Source organism: Chrysochloris asiatica, unplaced genomic scaffold (assembly GCF_000296735.1).
Source record: "Chrysochloris asiatica unplaced genomic scaffold, ChrAsi1.0 scaffold00079, whole genome shotgun sequence".
Lineage (NCBI taxonomy): Eukaryota > Metazoa > Chordata > Mammalia > Afrosoricida > Chrysochloridae > Chrysochloris > Chrysochloris asiatica.
This window is the reverse complement of record NW_006408597.1, coordinates 5310483-5329232: the sequence shown is the minus strand read 5'-3', so window position 1 is coordinate 5329232 and position 18750 is coordinate 5310483. Positions and strand designations below refer to the sequence as shown.

At 41.2% G+C, this 18750-nt stretch overlaps 1 protein-coding gene across 1 annotated transcript in view; it reads right to left on the bottom strand.

Moving 5' to 3' along the window:
• DPF3 (D4, zinc and double PHD fingers, family 3) overlaps positions 1-18750 on the bottom strand; it is a 458124-nt gene that overhangs the window by 65315 nt on the left and 374059 nt on the right. Inside the window, exon 8 of the mRNA XM_006865560.1 lies at positions 11719-11847. Coding sequence (XP_006865622.1) covers positions 11719-11847 — 129 coding nt within the window. The remainder of the gene's footprint in view (positions 1-11718; positions 11848-18750) is intronic.

Genomic DNA, 18750 nt, shown 5'->3' with positions numbered 1-18750 from the left:
GCCACTGAAATGTATTATAGTATATATCAGGCCACTGAAATGTATTATAGTATTCTCCCTCTTTTTCTTGCAGTTCCCTCCCAGGAATTTTAGTCTTCAACTTGACCCTCAAATCCTGACTCTCCCCCACTTTATTTTTCCTTCAGCACCACGTCACTGCCTCCTGGACCTCCTTCTAACTTGACCTACAGATGCTGTGTCCAGATATGAATGACTTCGCCAACATCTCTGTAAACAATGTTTACTGAGCTCCCACTATATAAAGAAAGAAAGAGTCACTCCATCAATAAGTAGCTTAGCAATATTGCTCCACTTTCAGTTCATCTCCACAGATAAGTATGGCACATTGGTGTCAGTCAATGTCCAAGAGACATGAATAACATCTACTTTGTCCTCAAGAAACACCATCTGCTTGATGAGAAAGAGCCATCATAATATGTTGTGAGAACCCACTACTCTCGTAGCATGAACAAAATGCTACAGGATAATACTTAAACATGTTTTCAGGTCATCATTTTTGATTCTCAGCTTTGCTTTTTGTTCACTTCCATCTCCATTCTCTCTGACAATGGATATTCTTGCCTACAGACTGAATTACAATAGTCAGTCTAAAGCTCTTTACTGGACAGCTTCCTTTAAAAAAAAAACAACAAAAACTTCTCTGATCACTGTGGTTCACAGCAAAAATAATTCCATACTATCCTCATGACATCTCTTGACTATTTGTGTTCCTTACAGAGTCTGCCCATCTAGATCCCAGATAAATCTTTGGTCAATAAATGGGTTGTTCAATACATTCATTGGTCTTGTGTTTAATTTCACCCAATCCTTCACAGACCATTATATTTTTGTTACTCAGCCTCTAGTCACCAAATAAAGGTATATCAGAATAAAACTATTCTCATACAAAATCTATAAAAATACTAATCTAAACCTTCAGTTTAAAGGAAGGGCACATTTAAAAGAGGTCAAATGTTTAGGTCACCAGTAGTGGGACAAATCAATCATGGACTGCCTGACATGATGCACTAAAGAGAACACAATATCACTTCTATTGTATTCCTACCAAAAAATGCGTAGTCTGACTTCGAACATGAGCAAACATCACACAAGCCTACAGTGCAAGGCTTTTTATGAAATGACTGATCAGTGCTCTCTAAGAGTATCAAGGTTATGAAAGACAAAGGTAAACTAAGAACTCTGGATTTTAAAGGGACATGACAACTAAATATAACATGTGACCCCGAAAGAACATTAATGAGACAACTGGAAATTCCTAAATAAGGTCTACAGATTATAGTTTTACACTGATGTTAATTTCCAGATTGTGATCATCATACTTTAGTCATTTGGGAATGTGGGTGAAGGGTATATGGGAATTCTTTATACAATTTTGTAAGTTGTTTTTAAGTCAGAAATTATTTCTAAATTAATTTTTTAAATGTCGTAATCATTGGCTGAGAGTCAGTGTTCAAACACTTTGAAAGCCTAATTGTCAATGCTTTTTAACTAACAATTCAGTTCTGATAGGGATCTTCTATGATTTCCAACTGTTTAGAAATCACTCAAGCAAAAAGTCTTTTTTCTATACTGTTACTTTGAGTAGTCAGAAATTACTTTTATTAAGTATAACAGTATCGTATAAGTCTATATCTTAGTGTTAGGCAGTGACCAAAAGAGGGTGTGAGGGCTGACTCAGTCATCAGGCATCATCACCTCCTTCCCACCCCTCACTACGCCACCTGACCTTTTAGAACGCAGCCTTAGCTCTTTGAAAAATTTCATGAGGCTTTAGAACAAACACCTTCATTGCTATTCCTCAATACAAATCTAATGTGGGAATAGGTTTGTTTTTTTGTTTGTTGTTTTTTCTTTGTACATCATCAGGTACCTCTTCTAATCCAGTGATATCTTAAATGAAAGACCTCAGAAACCTTTACAGATTTTACTCAACAAATCTTTCAAGTGTATCTATAAGGAAGTACATATGATTAAGGAGAATGTTAGATGGCCGAGATACCACCTACTCATCTCAGCTAAGAGAATTTCAGCTTCTTCATCTATGAATGGGGTAGATGGCATCAATCCTGTATCCCAAAGCTTTTTTTAAGAATCATTAGGGCATAATGTTGGTTACATGTTATGATGGAAAAAGAAACATCTTCATCTTTTGGTTGGAGAAACTACAGCAGAGATCCATGGCAACAAACTCACATAGGGAGTGGAGTCTAGATTCCAGAATTCTTCATTTCTCTAGACTTTCATTTCTATAGGCCCAGATGAAAAATGCCTCGCCCAGAAAACACACAACACAAATAACTTCACATCCAAAGGCTAAACAAAATCCCCATGGGAAAAGTTCTAATGCATGAGTCTGTCCAACTTTAAGTGCATTTTTAAGATCATAGTCATCAGATGTAACAGGAGGCATATTGGGACAAAATTAATTAATTGTATTCCACCATGAAGTGAGAACCTCCAAACAGCCGTTAGTTGTCTCCCAGAGTAATGATCTTGTGTTCCCTCAAGTGCTATCTAAAAGCAGTATCTGGCTGCAGCCCATTAGGTGCACAGAGAGATGCAAAGTAAGCTGGGTAACCTAAAAGGATACTACAGATGTGAACATCACATTTTTTAAATTAAATCCTTCTCTCTAAAATACCAGTAGCAAATTGCATTACTGACTTTAAAGGACCTTTAAAAAATTAAGTACCTATTTCTTATTTCCAGTATTATAGTGATGATAGGATCTAATTCCTATCTCATCTCAGTAATAGGAATAAAGGATTTGATTTTTCTAAGTAGGAAAACAAAAATTAGACAATAGTCATCTCCACATCATCAGTGCCCTGTGCCACCCCCCCCCTGAATATTTAGATACTGTAGAAAATTCAGAAAGTTCTATATCTTTGGTTTCTCTATCTTTGGGCTTGTTGTTGTTGTTAAGTGCTGTCGAGTCAGTTCCAACACACAGCAATCCTGTATAGGGTTTCCAGGGATCAGCTGGTGAGCTTGAACTGCCAACCTTGCAGTTCAAATGGCTTTGCAGTCTGGTGCATTAACCCACAGCGCCACACAGCTAGGACTTCGAAAATTAGATGGCACATCTCAAGTATTTTTTATTGAACTAAGAAAAAACACTCCACTAGTGTGATCATTTTTTCCTTGATGACTCTACCCTCCTTTTCTTTTAAAATCCGAGTAACGGCATAACCAAACATCTTCCAACATTGGTCATCTGGGTTTGAAGACTTACAACCATAGTCTCATGGGACAACTCAGTCAGTTGGCATTAACATAGTTCACAAAAGTCACAATCCGTATCCTACTGAAGTGAGTAGCATCTGGGGTCTTAAAAGCTTGCAAGCTGCCATATAAGACACAACTCCTGGTCGTCTGCTTACCAGGAGCAAAACAGGAAGAAGGTAACCAAAAGTTGACAGAAGAAACAAGTCTACACGAGACACCACCTCAACCACCCTGAGGCCAGAAGAACTAGAAGGTGCTCAGCTACCACCACTGACCACTCAGACTGGGGTCACAATAGATGGTCCCAGGTAGAATGGAAGAAAACTATGGAGCAGAACTCAAATCTTATTTTTTAAAAAAGCCAGACAAACTGGAAGAGGGAGCAGCAGAGAGCAGCGCGCTCCCTGAGATACTCTTTAAGCCTAGAACTCAGCCTATCCTCTGAGATTACCATTTAGCAAAATAGCAGAGCAGCACACAAAATAAAGGATATTAACCCAAAGATGGGTGCTCTGTTTAAAAACCATTAGTTTGAGGCCAAAAGGATAACAATTACTCAGAGATAAAGATGAGAAAATAAGGGGACAGGGAAGCTAGAATACTAGAAAAGGAACAAACGGAACACAAAGAGAAAGTTGACACATTGCGATAAATGCAACTAATGTCACTGAACAATTTGTGTGGAAATTGTGACATGAGAACCTAACTTGCTATGTAAACTTTCACCAAAAACCCAATAAAATGATTTTTTGAATGTTGTTGTTATGTGCCATGGAGTTGGTTCTGACTCATAGCGACTCTGTACAGGTTTCTGAGGCTGTAAATCTTCACGGGAACAGAAAGCCTCATCTTTCTCCTGCAGAGCAGCTGGTAGTTTCGAACTGCTGACCGTGAGGTTTGCAGCCTGATTCATAACCATTACACTACCAGAGATCCTTTTCAAATGTTGAGTCGATACTTATTTAACAAGTTCAGCAATACAAAGATAGGTGTCTTGACTGTTCACATAGCTTCTATAAATCCCCGAGGTCATACAAAAGGCCCCTAATTGGTCTTTGTCCCTAATGTCTAGGAGGAACAGGTCTAGAAATGGCTGCTAGACAATGAGTTCGCTATAAAATTTTACATAAATTTCTAATAGGTATTTTCTTTTTCAGAATCTAATTATTTACCTTTCAGTTATTTGAATGGTTCTTGTTAAGGTTTCTTTTGAAACTCATATTCACATTACAAATAATGCTTTCTTGAGTTGGAACTGAGAAAAAGCATGTATATATAGTGGTTACGAATCGGGCTGCGAACCTTAAGGTCAGCGGTTCGAAACTACCAGCTGCTCCGCGGGAGAAAGATGAGGCTTTCTACTCCCATAAAGATTTACACCCTCGGAAACCCTATACAGGGTCGCTATGGGTCGGAACCGACTCAATGGCACATAACAACAACAACAACATATATAGATAGGAATCCTGGTATGCTGCTGTAGGATAAGCTCTGGGCAGCAAGGTTGGTTTGAACCACAAGGTTGATGGTTCAAATTCACCAGCTGCTCCTAGGAAACTCTATACATACAGTATTGCTATATATAGGGAGAGAGCACACACCTGGTGCCTTTTATATACCTCTCTATTTCATATATACATATACTTGTTGTTGTTATGTGCCGTGGATTCCGACTCGGAGCAACCCTGCATAGGGTTCCCGAGGCTGTAAATCTTTACAGGAGCAGAAAGCTTCACCTTTCACCAACAGTGGTAGTTTCAAACTGCTGACTTTGCAGTTTGCAGCCCGATTCGTAACCACTATGCTACCAGAGCTCCTTATACATATACTAGGAATTTACAAAAGAACAACAGTAAAGACTATAGACTCTGAAGTCAAGACGTCAGGAAATAAAAACTGATTCCTTGCTAGCTATGGGCCTTGACTATACAGTAGTTCTTAACTGTACATAATACCAAACCTCAGTTTCCTCATCTGTAAATTGGGAATAAAACTAGCACCTGTCTCACAGGGCAGTTATGAGGATTGAATGAGATTCCTCAGATAATGCCTGGCACATAAATATTATCCATCATTATCTCCAGAAAGGGTAATTAAAATACAACAACCATCAACAAGTTTAGAAACCCAAGTCAGCCAGCTTTCTCCTTGTATATCTCCTCTTAAGTTTACTTCCTCCAACTTAAGACGTTTGCCTCCAAAGTAGTGTTCATTCTAATTTCTTAAACTTAACCTCTCTGTGTTAATTTTTTTCAACTGAAAAGTGAAAATTTTTAACTTGATCATCTTTAAAGTCTCTTCCAGCTATTTTTTTTTTTTTTAATTATTTAAGTTTTGAGTCTGTTGCAGGGCAAGGCAAGGAAACCAAACAATGGTAAGTGGTATTACTATGCTTTCATTGCTACAACTGAGACAGACAAAGCCATCTATGATTCCCAAGAAGAGAAATTGAAAATCAAGTTTTACTAGGGTAAAAATAAAATAGACAAGCCATCGCCATCCTCAGATAAATATTTCCCTAGAGCTTTGTCTTATTTAAAACGTTCTACACTCTTAGTTCTCCTTCAGAACCCTAAACTAGACTCTGAAATTAGGTGGCCTTTTATAACTTGTTTTAACTGTGTGGATTAAATACAAAACAAAACAAAAAAACCTCCAATTCAAAAAAGCAAGCTGTCATTGAGAATTTCAGAAACCACAAACAACCAGGCAGATTTCAAATGATTGTGCAGACTGGTTGAACATATTTGTATTAACACGGAAGCTCACATTTCATCAATGAGAGTGAGTGGTAATGCTATAAATCCAATATCTAAGGCAAAGTAACAGGAACAGGCAAAGTAAAGAGGTGGAGAAAGACAGGGAGAGATTGTATCTCCTAAACCAATTACATTGGCATATTCGCACATATGAGCATGCAGGAACATTACAACGTTGCAATTTTATGCCATCATTCCCAGGAACAGAGCCACATATAGATTGAGCAGAACATCCCCAAAAGAGATGGTGTTGTCACTTTCATTCTATCACAATTGAGCACAATGCCCTCCCTGCCCAGCACTTTCACATCTCAAGCAGAAGAAAAGCAAAGTTCTTCTTATCTCAAACTACCAGGAAAGCATAGGGTCTATTTCTTTGCTTTGTCCTTGCTTTGGTTTGGTTTGGTTGGTTTTATTATTATTGTTATTATTATTAGAATGGGCGGTCTAACTTACAAGGAGCAACAAACGCTGACTTGTTAGAATAGATCTTTCCAGATACCTACAAGGAGCCTGTTACCCAGACAGCCACCCAGATCTTCCAACCCAAGCCAAATGGTGGTATCCACATCTCTGGACCTGTGTTCCCGTGGAGGCTAGAGAAGCTGGCCATCCTCTGTGGGAGTTCAAATCTTCCAAACAACACAGTGCAGTGCTGTGCTTGTTGTCATTATGTGCTGTGGAGTCAGTTCCGACTCATAGCGACCCTGTAGAGGGTTTCCAAGGCTGTAAATCTTTACGGGAGCAGAAAGCCTCATCTTTCTCCCACAGAACAGCTGGTAGTTTCGAACTGCTGACCCTGAGGTTAGCAGCCCGATTCATAACTACTACGCTACCAGAGCTCCTTAGTGCCTAATCATCTTTAATTTGGGCTCATCCCCAGAGCAGGGAGTACCACCATAGACATGCGGTGCCCCAAAGCCACAGCTCCTCATTGCTACCTGAATCCAGCAGAAACTCCAGTCTCAGTTCCCTGGAATCCACTTCCAGGTTTAGTCAAGGGAGGTAGAGTTAGCCAAGCATTTCCCCAGCCATTTTCTCCTGCAGTTGAATTCAGAGCCGGAAGCCAGAAGCCCACGATTCTCCACACAGCGCCCCTCCCATGTTCCATGCAAGCCTGAGTTCCCACACTTGTATCTAGGAATGCATGCACACAGCAGCAGAGGGTGGGCACAAGATCCTCCAAAAGCCACTCTCACACTAAGGGGGTCAGAACCCAGAGAAACAAAGAAAAAACTTAAAAAAAAAAAAAACCATGATGGTTTTGCCCTTATTGAAAGACAGACAGGCCAGCCAAACCTACCTTTTGAATAGGACCATACAGCTGCTGGTTCTTGGGGCTGCCAAAGAAGTAGAGGGTCTTCTCCATCACCCCAGGGGCCTTGAGCAAGTGTTGCTTTGGTTTATTTCAGGTGGTGCTATTGGAGACATAAAACAAAGTGCCTGGCGGGCACTATAAAAATAGAAGCAATACGGAGACTTGATAATCCAACAGGTATTTATATATGGTTTTAAAGAGGGTGAGGGGAGGGGAAATATACTGTGAGGTATCATTCTTTCTTCCATGAGCGTGGTCTCAGGGTGTTTTGTCATTGCTGAGTCCATGACGTTCTGCTTAGATTCCATTCCTGCATTTGGAACTTGCTCTTCACCAGGAGTACAGTGAGGAAAAAAACAGTAACCACCAAAGAGCCACTGTGCTGAAGGAGGAAGAGGAGGAGCTGAAGAGGCGCCTGCTGGTCAGGGGCCTGGGTGCTGACAGCCTGGACTTGTCTAGAGCTGCTGACATTCTCACAAGCGGGTAGAAAGATGGAAAGGACAGGGAGGAGGAGCGGGGAGGGGGCCTGCTGTGGGGAGCCCCAAACTCTGTGGGGTACAGAACTGCTGTCCTCTCCCATGGAGGTGTCATCCTGACTCTGCTTCTTCAGACTATCCTTCCCCCCAGAGGCTTTCTTACTGCAATTTCTTTGACTTCCCCTCTCTCATAAAAATATGAAAAATAAAAAAGTCTGTTTCTAATAACAATAACTAGAGTATATAAATAATATTTTTTAATGGTATTGGGTCTTTATTTCCAAACCCAATGTTCCTCCTGTCTTCATTTTGCCAATAAATAGGAAAACTCAGGGAACCAGCTCTGCTCCGTGTCAAAAAAGATCCCCTTCTCCAACCCCCACCCCCCCAAAAACAAGAGATCATCTGCTAACTTCCCATTTCTATGGAAGATAAATAGTACATCATGATTCCGTCTCTCGTGGAAGGACTCTCATTCTGCTCTTGGTTTCATTTCGTTTTGTTTTGCTTTGCTTTCAGTAGTTTGTGCTTCTGTTGTACATACTCAAACGAGGGAAAGGGAGGAAGGGACGCATGGAGGTTGAGAGGAAAAAGCAAGGATAAAGGAAAAAACCTAAAAGTTTTCTTTCATTAAAAAAAATATTTATATCAGAACCAGAACAAAGACCAAAGTCAGAAGGTGGCGGCGAATTGCCCAGAGTCTGTTCCATGGGTTTAGCAACTGCCCTTTTTATCTGCTGTGGGTGAACCCCTGCCACTGCGGCGTCCTCGGCAGGAGCGAGGCTCTTCCAAATCGTCCTCCTCAAAGCCGTGGAAAGTTGAGGTGTCACTTTCTGACGTGGAACCGAATAAGTCCTCCGTGGTGCGTGCTGCGGCCGCTGCCTCCTTCTCCTTCCTGCCTTCTCCTCCCAAATGAGCTGACATGTATGATCAATATATCAGCACACGGGTTAAGTAACAGACATCATTATTAATATTCATATTATGCTATTACAACGTCATTCTTAAAGCAAAATAGAAAACCAGTCCACACCAAAAGGGATTAGCCAGGTCCGTCACCTGGTAACAGGGATTTGGGATAATGGGACAAAGCAAATATTCCCAGGGAAGACAGCCTCTCCCCTCCCCCGAGAATAAGCACATTCTCTATCATAATGCATACGGTACAGCTTCTGAGACAGTGAAGGATTTTCAACCATGATCTTTCTGCTCTTCCATACTCACACACACACACACACACATACACACACATACAATCAACCCTGCCCCAGACAATGAGTTTCCTGGGTTGTTTTTAAGGCTGGTTGGTATTTCTTTGGTGTTTTCTGTGGGTGTTTCTTTGAACAATGCTTGTCCCTCACTTTGACAGTCTGCTTCTCAAAGGTATTACTGTCAGATAACCCATTCAAAGTGGCTAAGCCTCCATCCATTTTATTTTTATTTTTACCCACTTTTAATCCCATTCTTTCCATGCCCTTTCAATTCTGCCCTTACACCATGTAGTTCATTTGAACTCAAAGTGAAAAGAGGTTGGAAAGTCTGATAAATGGTAAGGAATAAAAGAGTCTCTCTTTTCAAAACCACTGGGCAAAGTTTTTGTGATTTACACTCACATACATGTACATACACAGGTGCACACACACACACGCACACACACACATCCAGCTACCTGGCACTAGACATGTCCAGGGACTGGTTACTTAGCTACTTAGTTCAAAGAGTTGTCAAATCGAACTCAGAGTGCTCTGAAAGTGAGAGCCAGGGGTAAAAACCAAAAATAATAAAATACAGCATCCTGAAATCTATAAAATTTAGATTTAACCTCTTCCACATTCTAAATGGGCCCCCAAATAAAGTAACTACATGCCACTTATAACGCCAATTTTAGGTATTTTACTTTCTACCAGGAAACAGAAGTACTAGGGCAGATGGGAAGGAAGAGGTAGCTCTTCTGAGCCCCCTGCAAGGACCCCAGGGAGGCCCTACAGAAATATTCACCCACCTGCCTTAACAAACATATCCCACGGGCTAATGCCACCTGTTTATTCCCAAGGTATCAACGGTTTCAGGGACATCAGAGCTAGACCCTGACTGAATAATCCACCAAAATTCATCCTCAGAAAATAGAACAAAAATATCTAGACTACTATAAAATGGCCTCCTGGGTCAAATAGCAGACAGAGCCTGCGAAGGGAGAGCTGAGTGAAGGCTGTGGAGAGAGAGATTTGGGGTAGACAAAGTTAACTGCCCACTTCTGGTCACCTATGGATCAAATTTAAGTACCCAAATTTTTGTAGGAAAGGGAAGGGAGTCAATATAGACATTTGCAATGAGGATTCTGATGCTTCTCTCTCTAGCCCCCTGCCGCCCCCGCCCCCCGGCCCCAAATCTACAACTGGAACATTCTACTTAGACTATCACTCTGCCAAGTGACCTTGATTCTGGCAACAGAGATTTTTGCCTCATTGTTTTCTAAAAACTGAATTTCCTTTGTTTCATTTTCTTTTTAATTATCTGAAAACCAGAGTCCATTAACACATAGGCTCTGCCTTCTAAGATAACACCAGTAAAGTAAAAATTCAGCATATCGTGTCTGGAAAGTAAGTGAATTGACAGAACCGCACAAACAAGTTAGGATCCTTGAGAGCTAAATGTCAAGGGTTGTATGCGACAGAAACCAGAGGTTTTTTTCTAATTACTGATTTTCTAGCCAAGCTCTAAGCGACCCTAACATTCTAAGAAGGCTAACACTTACAGATAAAGTAAGAGAAGAACTAAGACGCTTCAGTAAACCAAAGTCTGGTCATTGCAGTCCTTCTCTTGTGGACTGGGAAGGGAAAGGTGGGCAGGGGCAGTGACCCTCACTGCTGAAAATGACCACACAACTGAATTGTGTCTCACCTTCTAGCCAGTAATTGATAAGAGCAGAGATAAATAAACCTGAAATCCTTTCCTCCCTGCCTGGCACTTTGGCCAAATTATGACATAAAACAGTTGGAAAAATAGATAGTACCAACCAAGCATGATCAACCAAAAACAATGGTTTGGTTGGAAGTGAAAACAAAACTTGAACAAAACTCAAAGATCTGAACTCATTTTAAGAATGACCAAAATCTTTATTTCATTTTAAAAACTATAATCTTATAACAGATTGTTGTTGTTATTTGTTATGTGCCGTGGAGTCGCTTCCGACTCATAGTGACCCTGTAGAGGGTTTCCGAGGCTGTAAACCTTTATGGAAGCAGAAAGCCTCATCTTTCTCCCACAGAACAGCTGGTAGTTTCAAACTGCTGACCCTGAGGTTAGCAGCCCAATTCGTAACCACTACGCTACCAGAGAAGAAACTACGCCAAGTCGACTCAAGAATCACCTCCTTGGTAGGGATCTCTTGTTTCTGTTCCATATGCGAAAATGATATGAGTGATCAATGGGATGGTGGTGATGAAGCTATTCAAGAGCCCGAGGGTCTCTGACTTCCACAATTCAAGGTGTGGATGCTGCTCTCTCAATAGTCAGTTTCCAAATTCTTTCAGTTTGCCCCCAGGCACTCCCACAGAACAAACACATCTTTTGTTGCATTCACATCATCTAATACAAGAAACCATGTTGCCTTTGTACCCATTGTTTCCATTCTATCTCACTATTGTTTGCAACAATACTCAAAAGATATATCCACCTCATGGTAATGCCAGAAACAAATAAAAAGTTTCTCCTTGTCCTTTCTTCACCCCAGTATAACTTTTGGCTCTTAAAACCCAAAGAAGAAAAATATCAAAATGCCCTCAAACCCCTCTCCATTCAAAATCACTCCCCATCCCCCGACTTCTCTACTCTGCCCTTTCACACTCCCTGAGGTGGCAGAAGGATATAATGGAACAATTGCTGATCTCTGGACACACGAAGGGGTCACACTCACCAGAGCGTCCACAGTCCGCACAAGACACCAGCTCTTCAGGCCTCCCACTCTTCTTGTTCATGTTAGAGCCCCCCAGGCAGAAGTCACAGTAGTTATTGGGAATGACTGTCCCATCCGGTCCTTTCTGGGCTGTGGAAACATTAAGGAAACAATTCCAATCTTAGGTGGAGATCGTTTTCTACTGCCTTCACCTCTCCTCCCACAGTGTGGCAGAATCTGCTTCAGAGAGAATATGAAGTTTAGAACCTGAGGTTTTGTGACAAGTTGTTAAATTGGGCTAGATTTTCTTTTTGATCCTTCTTGGTTCAATAGTTCTAATGCCTTGCAAGTCATCCAGAGCTTAGTGGAATCTTTCAGTACTTCCCAGCCCTGTGTTTTTATAGCAACATCCCTGCTCTCTTGATTGCGTCCCTGGATGAATCAATCACCCAGAAGGTCCACTAGTCAAGTGAACTTCTCTAGGCACTGAGCAACACTAAATGGCCATCATAAACAGTGGTGTGACTAGAGGGAGAGGGAAGGGTCAGTACCTGGACCTTGACCTTGGGAAAGATGCTCTTGTTTAGGAGATATTCCTCCTGTCCCTGCAAAGGAAAACAAAGAAGCACTGATAGATGATCATTTCCATGAAGGAAATTGAAGATGCTCTTGAGGACTTCGATGGGCATATAGGCAAATATGCAGGTGTCTACTGTCGTTCAGCCTTACCTCCCCGACGTCCCCACTCATTGGTCATAGAAAGCACCCAGGACAAGTTAGTCTGCAGGCCCCAAGTGCCTAGAATCGCAACTGGACCCAGGTTTACCAGACACTTAGCTAAGTCATCACGTCAGAGATGGGTTGAATGATGAGTGCACAGCACATCTTTAAGCTTAAGACTTTCCCAAGTAACTGAACACACTAACTCATAACCCGCCATGCTGAAAATCTTTTCTGCTTAAACAAAAACAAAGAAAACTCTTGAGACATGATCTTAAAAACAAACGTCTTGTGAAAACAGCACATGTTCTCAAGAAATGTAAATTCTTCTCCATTTCTAGTGGACAGGGGGTTCCCCTTTTCACAGGGAGAATTGCCTCCATTTTTCTCTGGTTTTCTTTCCCTATTATGGACATTTCTTTGTAAAATACCCCAAAGGAATCATTATGATCCCTGTGTGTACCTAAGAAGAAAAGTCTCTCCATTTATGGGATCAGTCTTAACCACCAGGGTATATGCCTCCTCGCCATACCCAAATGTCTGCTGCTATCTTTCATTATTCATGGTCTAACATTAATCAGGGTCCTGTAGGGTACAAATCTGTAAAAGGAAGCAGATATGTGAGCAGAAATACCATCCAGACAGTAAGTGATAAACGGATTCACCCACTTTAATATGATTCCCTCTGGCCTTCACTTCCTCCCTGCCTCTGCTTTGCCTCCAGGAATAGAAAAACTTACCTGGGGAAGGCGGAAGACAAAAGCTTGCAGAATTACATTATAGAGGGTTAATCCATTTATCAGTTGCTGTTTGGATTGTTTAATCAGTTTCTAAGTCAATGATTTTCATCTTCAGGGAGGCAGACAATTCTCTGCAAGAAGAGAAAGTGTTTGCTATTTGGAGGCGACAGGGGAGCTGACCATGTCCTGTGGGTTGAAGGTGGATTTTCCTTTAGCATTCACTGCATTTCAAAGGCGTCTCATATCATACAGAAAGGTTTTGCAAGTAAATTCTGATGATCATGTGCAGTGTGGTGAGTTACATGATAAGACCCTTCTAGGAGCCGTGGGGTGACACTGTGGGACAAAGCACTGGACCACAAGGTCAGTTGCTCCTTGGAAACCTTATACAGGGTCGCTATGAGTCAATGGCACTAAACAATAACAATAACGGCCATTGTCTTTGTAACCAAATGACTGGGTTGTTGTTGCTGCTGTTAAGTGCCGTGGAGTCGGTTCCGACCCATAGTGACCCTACACAGGGTTTCCGAGGCTGTAAATCTTTATAGGAGCAGAAAGCCTCATCTTTCTCCCATGGAGTGACTGGTAGTTTTGAACTGCTGACCTTAAGGTCTGAAGCCCAATTCGTAATCACTATGCTATGAAATCTGAAGTGTTGTGGTCCACTAAGGGGATTGAATAACTTGTTTGGTCAGTTTTGCCATCCCACTAAGTTAAAGTGAGCAATCTCAGAAGCAGAAAAGGTATCTCAGTGGAGCATGTCCTATGGACCCCAAGATGCCTGTAGTGAACCTTGTCTATCCATGAGGCAAAGAGCTGTGATTGTAGAGAAAGCAAGAGACAGATGAGAAGCAGCAGAGAAGTGACAGAGAGCGGCAAAAAGGTGTCAGAGAAGCAGCAGTAGCAAGGTAGCAGAACCAGGTGACTAGGATCACAAGACAAAGCAGTGGGCTTCCTGGTCCACAGAACAAGAAAACTGAGTGCCTTTGGGCTTGCTGGTTGATTTGGTTGCCTCTTGGACATTTATCTGGGGAGCTAGGTTTGCCAGTTGAAGAAGTTAGGGTTGAGTGTCTTTGAGTCAAGACTTGGTGATGGAGTGCAGTGTCCTTTGAACCCATAACACTTACCCAAGGGGCCTGTGGGCATGACTGAGAGGGGGCTGTCTGAGCAAAGAACTGTATCCTGAAGAATTTCTGATCCTGAATTGTAACTGTTAACTTCCTTAATACATCCCATAATTGGGAGTATTATTTGTTCTGTGTGGCCACTGTAATGAATTGTTGAACTCAACAATAAAGCACAGAGTATTGTTACAGCAATGGTTGGTGACAGAATTTTTAAGAAGGCTGGAGAACAGAAGCATGTCCTATAAGACATAAGAATCAGCTCAGGCTGATTGGTTTGGGGATGCTGATGCTATTGGTTTTGATTCTCCTTCCCCTAGTAAAGTTTGAGGAGGTCAGCTGCCATCCCCATCCCATTTTTGCATCATGTCATCAACAAAAGTCTAATTTGGCCTATACAATTTTCATTGAGCAAATCCAACAGTACTAAAGTTTCTTCTTTTCCCTTCAATTGCCAACGTAACTATTTTTACAACTTTCCTATGAAATCTAAGCATGTCTATGAATCAAGCAAACTCAAGAAATTATTGTGGTAACCTACCAAATGACACAGAGGTTGATGTGACATATCATCTTTTTGATGGCCCTCTACTTTACCAAGCTTGATATTCTTCTCCAGGGACTAGTCAGTCCCTCCTGATAACATATTCAAATAACTTGAGATGAAGTGTTGCCATCCTACCTTCTAAGGAGCATTATGGCTATACTTCTTCCAAGACTCATTTGTTTATGCTTATGGCAGTCCATGGTATATTCAATATTCTTCTTTGGTATTCCTTGTTAATCATGCATATGAGTTGATTGAAAATATCTTCACGTCAGTCAGTTGCACCTTAGTCCTCAAAGTGACATCTTTGCTGTTTAACACTTTAAACAGATCTTTTGCAGCAGATATACCCAATGCAACCCATTTTTGGTTTCTTCGCTGCTGCTTCCGTGGGCATTGATTGTGGATCCAAGTAAAATGAAGTTTTGACAACTTCAATCTCTTCTCTGTTTATCATACTGCCTATTGCTGCCATTGTGGTTTTTGTTTTCTTATGTTGGTGTGTAATTTAAATTGAAGACTAGATAGTCTGTGATCTTCATCAGAAGGTACTTCTAGTCCTCTTCCCGATCAACAAGCAAGGTTGTGTCATCTGCATATCACAAGTTGTTAATAAGTCATACTACAATCCTGATGCCATGTTTTTCTTCATTAATCCACGTTCTCGAATAATTTGCCCGGTATACAGATTGAATAATATGGTGAAAGGATACAACCCAGACACACACTTTTCCAGCTTTTGAACCAAGCTATATCCCCTTACTCTGTTCAAATGACTGCTTCTTGGTCCATGTACAAGTTTCCCGTGAGTACAGTTAAGTGTTCTGGAATTCTCATTTTTTCACAACCATAATCTTTTATGATCCACAGTGTCAAATACCTTTGAATGAAAATAAAACATAGGTAAACATCTTTCTGGTATTCTTTGCTTTTAGCCAAAATCCATCTGACATTAATAATGATATTCTTCATTCCCTGTCCTGTTCTGAATTCAACTGGCAACTTTCTGTCAATGTACCATTACAACCAGTTTTAAATATCTCAGGCAAAATTTTACTTGCATCTGTGACATTAATGATATTGTTCTATACTTTCTGCATTCTGTTGGATCACCAGTCTTTGGAATGGGCACAAATGTGGATTTCTTTCAGTCAGTTGGCAGAGAGCTGTCTTCCAAATTTCTTAGCATAGACAACTGAACACTTCCAGTTCTTCATCTGTTGAAGCATCTCAATTGATATTCCATAAACATTTCCATCTTAATTCCTGGGACCTTTTTCCCCAGTACCTTCAGTGCAGCTGGGACATCTTCCTTCAAGATCATTAGTTCTTGGTCATATGCTAACTTCTGAAAGGGTTGCATATAAACCTATTGTTTTGGTACAGTAACCCTACACTCGTTCCATCTTCTTTGATGCTTTCTGCATTGTTCAATATTTTGCACATAGAATTCTTCAATATTTTCATTTGAGTCTTGGATTTTTTCTTCAATTCTATTAGCTTGAGAAGTGCTGAGTTAGAAATTTCTTTTGATTCTCTAACTCCAGGTCTTGGTACAATTCATTTAATACTTTACTTTGTCTTCTCAAGTTACCTTTTGAAATCTTCTGTTTAGTTATTTTCCTTCATCATTTCTTCATTTTTCTTAATAACTTTATATTCAAGAGCAAGTTTTAGAGTCACTTCTGACATCCATTTTGGCCTTTTCTTTCTTTCCTATCTTTTTTTCCCATGAACTTTTTTTTAAGGTTTTATTGTGAATTGAGTGATAGTTTGCATGGGAGAACATCATTTTTACACTCATCATTTCATTGCAATGATTACAATCTCCTCTATGCATCATCATTTGTTTCTATGCCCTCTGTTTTTTTTTTGTTTTACTTTGTTTTGGGGGGATGTACACAAAAACACTCAGGAATATAATCATTCATTTAAACATTCTGCAAACCTGCTTCCTGGTTGTCAGTACATAGCCTTTTTCTTTCCATAAGTCTAGAGTCCTCTTTCCTATCTTTTTAATGTCTATGATACTTTAGGCTTTGTGTCAACTTTGTTGGACCAGGATTCTCTATGGTTTGGCAGTTGAGATGTAGCTATCCCCCATGATGTGATTTCATGTGCTAAACCAGTAAAAAGATTAAGGGTAGGATGTACCACCTTTAATCCCACCACCACCCTGATCTGATTTATAGGAGCTATCCAAGAGTGTGTAGCGTAGTGGTTACGAATCGGGCTGTGAACTGCTGCTCTGCAGGAGAAAGATGAGGATTTCTGCACCCGTAAAGATTTACAGCCTCAGAAACCCTGTTCAGGGTCACTATGGGTCAGAACCGATTCGACGGCACATAACAACAACATCCAAGAGTGTGGCATACAACACTTTTTATATTAAAAGAGACAAAGGGAGAGAAGTGGGGGAAAAACAGCAATGAATTTGTGAACTAAGTCCAACCACATTCAATAGACTCCTGTGAACCTGGGTTGAGACCTGGTTGGCCAGCAGTATGGCCAGCCCTGGGGACTCCTGGACCCAGAAACAGTGACATGATCACATAGGACTAGAGCAGAGAGTAAAGCATCCAGCTGATAAGAAGTGAGGGGAGATACACAAGAACACCCTTACTTGCAAATAGAACCCACTTGACCTGGCTTCAATGGCTGGATGATCAGAACTCAACTAGCAGAAGAAAGAAGAGGGGCGGGGGAGTGTAATCTGATACAATTTGATGAACTTGACCTATACCTATGGATGTAGTAGCTCAAAAGAGGGAGCAAATCTTTATAGCGAGGATCATTCCCACCCACCCCCCCTTCAGTACACAGAGTAGATAGGGATGGACAACTTAGACATCGGCTAAGTTGGGGGTGGGGGGTGGGGGGGCGGGGAGGGAAGTTGCTACAAAGGCAAGAAGTGACTGACTTACAAGCTTTCAAGAGGGAGCCTAGATCCAGAGGGTGTGCAGGAAGTAGACTCTCCACTGAGTGGTTTCTAATCTGTCTGGACTGGGCTGATGACAGAAGATGGGGATAAGAGTCTTGTGGTACAATAGTGAATAATTGCTATCAGGACTGACTGTGAGGGTGAGAAATGTAAAGGTAGACATTTTGTAACAAAAGGAGGGGAGTGGATGACCTTGTAGTCCAAGAGTGGAAGTCCCTGGGACCATCAAGGGAGAAGAGCAGAAAGCAGGACCGTACCCAGAGAAGCAGTGATGCCAGAGATGGAGGCAGAGACAATGACATGGAGAGATGGAGCGGCTGAGGACTCTAGACCCAGAGAGGGAGAGGGGCTGTGTGCTGATGACCGGGGGGCAGGCTTGCAGGATGTACCCTTTGGATATTTGATGAGGCACGGAGGGGATTGTAACCATGGCAATGAAACAAATATGATAGGATGGATGTAAAGCTAATGTTCTCCCATGTAAACTATCACATAATTCACAATAAAAACATAAAATAAAATAAAAGAAGAGACATGAACATGGAAGGAGGAGGAACTACTTCCACCAGAAAGAAGAGCCAGGAGTGAAGTGCATCCTTTGGACCTGGGGTCCCCATACTGTGATGCGCCCAGATTCAGGGGCAGACTTATGCTAGGATGTATGGCGACCTCCACAATACACTGGGCCTACAGATGCTGAAAGTAGTCAAGGGCCTTTTCCCAGAGTTGACAAAGAGAAAGTCTTCCCCTAGAGCTGGCACTCTGAATTTGAACTTGTTGCCTCAACTAAGAAAACAAATTTCTGGTTATGAAAGCCATCTACTTGTGGGGTCTCTGCTAGAGCAGCATTACATACCTAAGACAATAACCTTTTGGTTTTTTTTCGTGTATAGTGCCCTTGATGCCCTTCCACAACTTGTCTGGTCTTTAGTCATTAGTGTTCAATGCATCAAACATATTCTTTTTTTTTTTTTTTTTTTT